The sequence below is a fragment of the Pterocles gutturalis genome, unplaced genomic scaffold, assembly GCF_000699245.1.
Source record: "Pterocles gutturalis isolate BGI_N339 unplaced genomic scaffold, ASM69924v1 scaffold42128, whole genome shotgun sequence".
NCBI lineage: Eukaryota > Metazoa > Chordata > Aves > Pterocliformes > Pteroclidae > Pterocles > Pterocles gutturalis.
The window spans coordinates 65,608-73,554 of NW_010124531.1; the positions used below are offsets into that span (position 1 = coordinate 65,608).

Here is a 7,947-nt window from a genome sequence, read left to right on the forward strand (position 1 = left end):
CTTTACAGAGGCAATTCTTCCACTGGTAGTTCGAGTACTAGAAGTCAAACACATTCCACTATCTGTGTGCCAATTACACACCGCATTCAAGGCAGCACGTATTTTACAGCAGGTTAATTAGCACTGGGTCACATTTTTCAAACAAATGAGGAAAGGCCCTGAAAAATGCAGTTCTGGGAACATGAAGCTATTCACAAATTATAGTTGAGTTCAGCAAATGGTTTCTGTAGAAACACAGTGACTTTGTGCCTCCTAGGTTAAATCAACGTTTAAGTGTTTCATTACAAATAGCATGATCTTTTTCAAAACTCCCTGGATGTGAGACCTCAGGACTTTTATTAACTGTAACTACAAGCCTACATCTCGTCTGGCCCTGGACACAAACCTATAGCTAAGTGCTCGGTGGCAGTGAAGGCTGAAAAACACTGATGCTGTGTAGAGGCTCTTAGGTTACAGGCAGGGTTTGTCTGAGAGCACCTGTTCATTTCAGAAAGCCATCAGGATCACTTACAGCTTGTTGGCACAGGAAGTACTCAGTAAGAACATCTTACACTTTCTTTACTTTCAAGCTTTCCTGGTCCAAAGCTGGCACCCCTAGTGTGGCAACCACTCAACGGCAGAGAGTGCAGCCTCGCAGGGTTGTTAGCGGCGCGACAGTGTTAGCCCACCTGTCCTGCCCTGGATCCCATTAATCCTCTCCTCAGCCTGTGTAACACTACACTGCACAGAGTCATGCCTGAAGGTCCAGTTCCCTGTGCAAGAGTGCTCTGGTAAGAGGAGAGTTATTGCTTCTATAATTATTGTGGCTGATGAGTCAGATCTCAGACCATGGACTCACTGCCACACCTCTGAAGTCTACAGCAACCTACACACCAGCTTAGGGTTCGGCCATTCAGCCCTGTTAGCCTAGCAGACACACAATGCAGAGAGCACCTATCCTGAAGCGTTTTAGTCCAGAAAGGATGAGGTTCAGAAAGTTTGTTAAGAGAAGCAACTGTTGTCGTTGGTGCTTACCACACAATATTCCCTCCTCTCTGATCAGCCTGCGAGACATAAGGAACGAGTCTTTGTCGTTGCATTTATACCACTGATCGACCACCTGAAGAGAAAGCAAAAAGGTTGGTTCCTGGCAGTGTAATGTCAGGGTGTTCTGACCCACTGAGGCATGCCATGGTGCTGCCGCCTACAACATCTGGCAGCCTTGAGCTGCTTTCCACACTGGTTGAAAGCAAACGCATTTGACAGGGCATCCTTAGTCCAGAGGGTGTGTCCTTGCTTGCAGGCACCCACTCCAGCCTTTAGAGTGAGCACCCGTTCCTTGGAGCGTTAGGGATATCTGAGAGGTCCAGAGTCAGGATGCAGAAGAGAGAGTGGTGTTCATGATGTCCCAGGCTAGGCTACACTAATGGTCTGGATTTTACCAGGCAAAATCTGATCCAACTACAACAAGAGTTTTGGGTTATTACAAGTCACAGCTCTAAAGCCATGTGCAGACAGCAGAGATGTAGTTAACACAGCACCGGAAACCAGAAGGAATCTGGGGTCTGAGGCTATGTGGGACCTTTCTAAGAGTAAGGCTGGGGGAGCACAGGCAGCTTGTGTTAGGGCTTTAAAGCTCTGTGCCTGGTACTAACTGCCACACTGAGAAGAAACTTGACAAGAAGCTGTTCAGGGCTCATGATCTGTTGTCTTACAAGGCTTGGAGCATGTCTTCCAGCCCATAAATGGTGCAAGGTTTCTGCTGTGTGTGTGCAGAGCCTACGACAGTGAAGGCTTGGGAAATGGTAGCATGATAAAGAGCAGCCTTAGCACTGACCTCTTCTGTGTGTTTGTAGTACAAGACGCGTGTTCTGAACATTGGTGAGGCTGATTTGAGGAGGCTGGTACTGTGGCATTTTCCTTGTTTGTCCCTGTATTTGGCTTCTCCTTATTATAATCAGATTTACTCAGAGAGATGCTTTAGTGTTGGGGTCCCAATCCCCCCACAACAGCTTGTTCTGCACTGGGAAGGTACACAAGTAGCCTTAGGACTGGGCCACAGCCAAGTGCCAGAGCTGGTTACCTCTGAACTTGGGAGCAGGTTGGATGCAAAGCCAAAGATCAGACAGAGGCCTCTCATCACACGGCTACTTACTGATCTGTCAAGGACAGTAGGAATAAAGTCATGCCCAATGCCCTCCACCTCAATGGCCATGTCGTCCGTCGTGTTCAGCTCACTGGGCAGAGCAACAATGGAGCCCTCAGGATCTACGCCAACAATCTTTGAGGGAAGAAAGTTTTGTTAAACCACAAAGGGAGTTCAGAAATAGTCAAACACACAACTCAAAGGAAAAATTACCCATGCCCTTATCAGCAACATTTTCCTTTCCATGATATTCATTAATATTCCTCTCCCTTGGCAGCACAGAGAGATTGCAGGATAAAAAAGTGCTGTTTCCCACTGCCTTTTTAAATAGGTCCTAGTTAGTGTTCAGCTGCTACAGAAGTGACTGGTGGACTAAAATGTTATCACTCTCAGGGTGTTTGTCTTCACCCTTTTGGCAGAGCCTGCTGCTTCCGAAGCTCAACCCTTAGGATAGTGTGAGTGCTCCTTAATCTGCTCTAGTGCAAAGCCAGGTAGTTAGCTCAAACTTGTGGAAACCCGTGGCTACAGACATCGTTTCTGGATCTAGTTGTGCTGGCTGTTGGTGGCACCTTCCGGGTTGTTTATAGCTTTATATCAGGGCTGAGGTTGCCTCCCTCAGCACTCAGTTTAGGAAGGGGTGGTGACACTGCTCCACACGCAGCTTCAAGCGGTCAGCGAGGTTATCTCCTGCCCAAGTCCCCAGTGGATGGACCCACACCATCTCAATTTGCTGTCTCACACACTGCCTATGCCTCCAGTCTGCCTTAAAGCACAAGCTCTGCAGAATGAGCATCTATGACTAGTGCCAACCATACAGCACAGAAGCTTCTGCAACAGCAGGTGTGAAGCACTTGCACAGTCTGACCCCCTCCATGGAACTGCCAGAGCAGAAACTTTAAGCAGCCAGGATAACCGGGAGCAGTAATGCTGCTGTCGGCTGGGACAGCCACTTCTGTGGAGGACCTCTGTCTGCGTCCTGCAGAGGTCAGAGCACAGGGCAGAGTGGGATCAGCAGTGGGGCTGTGGAGCCTTTGACATCTAAGGCATGTGGATGGAGCTAGCTCAAGCTGAGCCTAACACCAAGTTGTTTCCAACAAAAGCCAAGCTCACTGTGAAAAATCAAATAGGTGGAGACAACAACTGCTCGCTAAGGTGAGCTGTGGGGTTAGGCTTGATCAAAAGCACAAGCAGAAAAACTCAGGAGGGCCGTGACTCCCAGCAGCCAGCCCTGCCTCCCAGCTCACCTTGCACTCCGGGCACTTCTCCTTCATCTTCCTGGCAATGCCGGTCATGGTGCCTCCTGTGCCAGCCCCAAGCACCACCATGTGGACCTTGCCTGCATGTCAGAGAAGAGAGAGGCTTGCAGGGACACAGCTTGGCCTCCAGCATTGGTCTCCTCTCGTGTGCAGAAAGGATAGGCAGAGGTCATGCTAGTAGACAAAGTGTGGTCCCGCAGAGGAGCTTAGATGAGCTTGCAGGATCTGAGCACAGTTGATCCTGCCTCAGAGCAGGGGGCTGAAGGTGACCTCCAGATCTCTCACTGCTCCCCATGATTTCTGCATCTTTGGCTTATACTGGCTTAAGGGGGAGGAAGTATTGCAGCATTGCCAGCTGTTTCAAACCACAGCACATCGAAGCAAAGCACCTACGTAGCCCCACAGTGAAATTATACTGATTTAGGACTGGTAGGAGCAGAATCACAGTCCGGCCTTCAGAGTCTTATGCTGCAACTGCATTGGGAAATGTAATTCACTGCCAGCAGCCAGTAGGAGCAAATCTAAAAGTTGTAGTGGAGGGAAGGCTGGGACTATCTTGTTCCTGTTGCTACCCAACTGCTTCACTGTTATGATAACTGCTCTCCAGTTAAAACCCTTGAGCCCTGCTTACATTTTGCAGTGCTCCCAGTACTGGCAATAAATTTCACTTCTATCTGCACAGGCATGGACTGGGATAGTCCTTTATCCTCCCCCAGCCATCACATCAAATGTCATTAATCTGTGACATTTCAGTCTATTTTGACTTGCAAATGAATGTGCTGGATCAGATGCAGTTTTCCATGCCCTGATGGACTTCTGTTTCCCAGTGAGGCCTCTTGGGCCATCTTGTGTTCCCAGCTGACAGGTTGCAGAGCTGTTGTAGCCACCAGGAGACGGATTCTTCCTCCCTGGGTACAGCCTGAATTTGTTAAGCCTCTGGTCTCCTCCCTCAGGCTTTTGAAATAGGAGGCCACAGCAGGGAAGCCCTGCAGGCTCAGGTGGATCTGGAGTGGTTTATGAGAAGTTGCTAGACTCTGCGTGTCAGTATTATTAAGGGTGCCTTCACCTACAGAGGCCCTTCTGGCTGTTTCTAGACATTTAGGACAATAAACTATGTGAAATAAGCCTCTCAGAGAGAGCTATAGCCCTTTGCACATCCTCAGCACGTAGAAACAACAGCGCAGACCGTACCTTCACACTGCTCCAGGATTTCCTCCGCTGTGGTGTCGTAATGAGCCAGAGGGTTGCTTGGATTTCGGTACTGTTTATTTCAACAGAGAACAGCGTGAGTTACTGTGTGAAGTGTAGGTCAAATACCAAACTAGCAATAGCTCCTGACGAGTTTTACCCAAAGCATGCAACTGCTCCCTCCTCTCCCTGGCGAGGGCTGGGCTGCAACCCGGACAGGCCAGGTCACAGGTATTCCTCCTGGTTGTCAACTTTGGGAGACAGATTTCCAAGGACACGTGGGATTTGTCCACACTAGAAGATTAAATGTGCCCACAAACACTCACTCTCTGGCACTTGGTGCCCATGTGCTGTGGGGATGGTGCAGCTGTCCCATATGCTGCACTGCCAGGTTTTGTGGGATCTGGTGGTTTTGTTAAAGCCCTAGCTGCCAGAGGGAAGAGACCTCCTCAGTATTTTATCTACTGCTTAGACAGAAGCATTTTAGCCTTTCCTGTTGCCTTGAAAAAGTTGAAAACACAGTCCCACAATACTCCTAAGAAGCTCAGAAAAAAAAAAAAATCCCTCCTCAAAAGCCATATTAGAAAACTTTTTCAAGTATCTTATAAATATATATGTGATTTTGAGAGATGCTTTGTCATTTAGGGGCATTTGTGGTTGTCAGTGAAGCAAGTTAGGTGGCTGGCAACTGTGGGCCAGAGTAGTTGTTCTACCTGTTCAGAGGGATTTACCACAGGGGGTACACAGGCACAGCACTGAAATATGTGCAGCCCCATGTCCACACCCATAGACCAGGCTGCTTCTGAAAAGTGTATTCAGATGCTGAGCTCCCTTTTTCTTAAAAGCAAGGAGCTTTCCTGACTTTTCTGCATTACAGGGGCTCCCTACTGGCTATGGGGATGCCTTCCTGCACAGGGTCACACCGGAGGGGTAAGTGCCCTCCTGTACAAGACCCAGTGCTGCAGGAGCTGCTGGTGTGAATCAGTAAATTTGCACTTTACAGCATGAGGCTTATTACTGAGGCAGAACAGAGGCTGCTATCCAGACATAAAAAGTTATTTTTTTCAGGTCAAAGTTAAAACTGAAGCAATTTGAGGAGCCTTTGAAGTGTGCAAGAAAACCCAGCCTTGCCCACATCCAGGCTTTTGCAGAAGTATTACAGGCTTGGAAGTGTCCCTAATTTTCCTTCTGCCACTCCGTGCTTTCCAGAGGAGCAATTACGTTTCAAGCACCATAAAGCACTGACAAAGTCTGCCTCTGTTGCCAGTTTGAACAATGCCCCCAAACAGAGACACACTTGGAGCACATGCTATACACTGTGTTGGGAAAGAGAGTCAGTGGAGGAGCAGCGTTTACCTGGTCCAGGATGTGAGAGTTTGGGATTTCACTTTTCAGCTTCCAGGCAACACGAACATTAGACTCTGGGGCATCAAAGCGGGCACATGGGGTCCTCACAATTTCAGCACCCAGTGCCTTCAGGATATCGACCTTTGGGAGGGAAGAGGGTAGATGTAACACAGCTGATCCCACGTAGCAATGGTAATCCGAACCTGCGGGCTCATGGCAGCATCAGATGCCAGAGGAGCTTTACACGCAAGAGACATTTAACGTTTGGAGATACAATGTCCGATTCTCGGTTATATGATCCCTGACATCCTCCTGGCACCCAGGGCCTCCTGCCTGAAGCTGGCTCATGGATACAAGCCTGGCCTTGTGCCCTGTCCTGTTCTCAGGGCAGGCTGGGGACACGGCAGAGGTAGGTAGCACTGTGCTGCTCCTTGGTACCTGGGGAAGGGGGCAGAGGGAACTGGGGTAGGGAGCACTGTCTCCTGTGTGCTGTGATCTGAACCCCTGCATGCAAGGAGGAGGTCTTAAAGCTGTCTTTGCACCGAGTCCCTTCTTTCCTCTCACCAAGCGTGGGGAAGGAGCAACTACAAATCAGCCCCAGGGTATTAATACACTTAGGAGGTGTGGCTGTTGGGGGAAAAAGGGGGCAAAAGGGAAGGGTGGGTGAATGTCAGAGCGCCTGGAGATGAAGCCCATGGCAGCTGGAGGTGGAATCTGATCCAGACTGAGCTTAAGTGAGATTTAGGTTGAAATGAGGATGGCGCTTTGGAGACGGGCTCAGTTTTGAGCCAGGTCAGGGTTCCAGGTCTGGCTTCACTGGCATGAGTTCAGCGGAGCAGTTTGTGAGACTTTTGGCTCCTCAAGGCAAAGACTTCTGCCATCTCCAGACAGCAGTTTCACCTGATCATTAGCTCTCACACAAGTGACTTGACTTCCACCACCTTGAGAAAGCAGTTACAGAAAACTGCAGAGACATGGAGAGACCAAGTGACACATCAGATGTCAGAGGGGAAGTTAGCAGGACCGGCAGAGGAGCCCCAGTGCCTGCCTGCCTCTCCTCTGCTCCATCCAGCCCTTGCCCTCGCAGACAGCAGATATTGCTCCATTTCTCTGCAGCCACGCACCTTGTTTGACTAACACGTGACCCCAGCTGCACCACTAACGCTAGATAATCAGCCAGGCCATCACAGTGTGCTTTTTTTCATCAAGAGGAAATCTTCTGAATAACTACAAAGCTATGTCAGGGTGTGGGGTGAGGCTCGTTACCCTTTAAAAGGAGAGTGTGCTCCATGTCTAGAAAGGGAGAGGCAGAGAGAGACAGGGAAGATGTTCCCCAGGTGCGCGGTAATACCGTACAGAGCACTGACCTTTTCCATGCTCATTTTCTCCGGCAAGACAATGATGCAGCGGTAACCTTTCACTGCAGCTACCAGTGCCAGCCCAATTCCTAGGTGGTAGGGAGGAAAGGGAATTGGTTGACAACAGCATTTGGCAAGGCTGACCGACATGCATTGTTGCTTCCTACATTCCTCTCTCCCTCCAGTGAATGTAACCTAGAAATGTTCACTGACAAGCTACAGGTGAGGGCATCCTCCATGAGCCTCTCGGGATATGCCAGGTGCACCAAGGAGCATGGGAGGATGTGCTAATGGGAGAGACAAGCTGCAGCATCCCTCTCGCTCGCAGGAGTCTATTAATGTGGCATAGAGCAAATGATAAGGCTGGGGAGCACTTTCGTCCCCTCACCGAGGCTCAGGCCTCTTCCTTTGTTTTCTGAAGCACAGAGGTGTTTTTGCTTCAGGAGTGCCTTTCCCTCCCTCTCAAATGCCCTCAGTTGTGAGGGGACACACACAAAGCTGCACATGTCACCCTGCGGTGAGCAGGTGAAAGGAACCGCTGCTCCGATTTCACTGGGGTGATGGATGGAGCCAGCTGCTCCCTGGCTAGAGGGGAAAGGTGAGGCTGGAGCAGTGTGTCCCTGCGAGAGGCTGATGGGAACATGGTGCCGCCTCGACTGCCCCGGCTGGGCAG

General features: G+C 49.8%; 1 protein-coding gene across 1 annotated transcript in view; it reads right to left on the reverse strand.

The window, feature by feature from the left end:
* The window catches only part of LOC104465290 (cystathionine beta-synthase-like), a 22,571-nt gene that overhangs the window by 7,066 nt on the left and 7,558 nt on the right, over window positions 1-7,947 (reverse strand). Inside the window, exons 4-9 of the mRNA XM_010078273.1 lie at window positions 7,284-7,363; window positions 5,926-6,057; window positions 4,573-4,642; window positions 3,370-3,461; window positions 2,135-2,260; window positions 1,015-1,099 (exon numbers count right to left, since the gene is read on the reverse strand). Of these exons, the coding sequence (XP_010076575.1) occupies window positions 1,015-1,099; window positions 2,135-2,260; window positions 3,370-3,461; window positions 4,573-4,642; window positions 5,926-6,057; window positions 7,284-7,363 (585 nt within the window). The remainder of the gene's footprint in view (window positions 1-1,014; window positions 1,100-2,134; window positions 2,261-3,369; window positions 3,462-4,572; window positions 4,643-5,925; window positions 6,058-7,283; window positions 7,364-7,947) is intronic.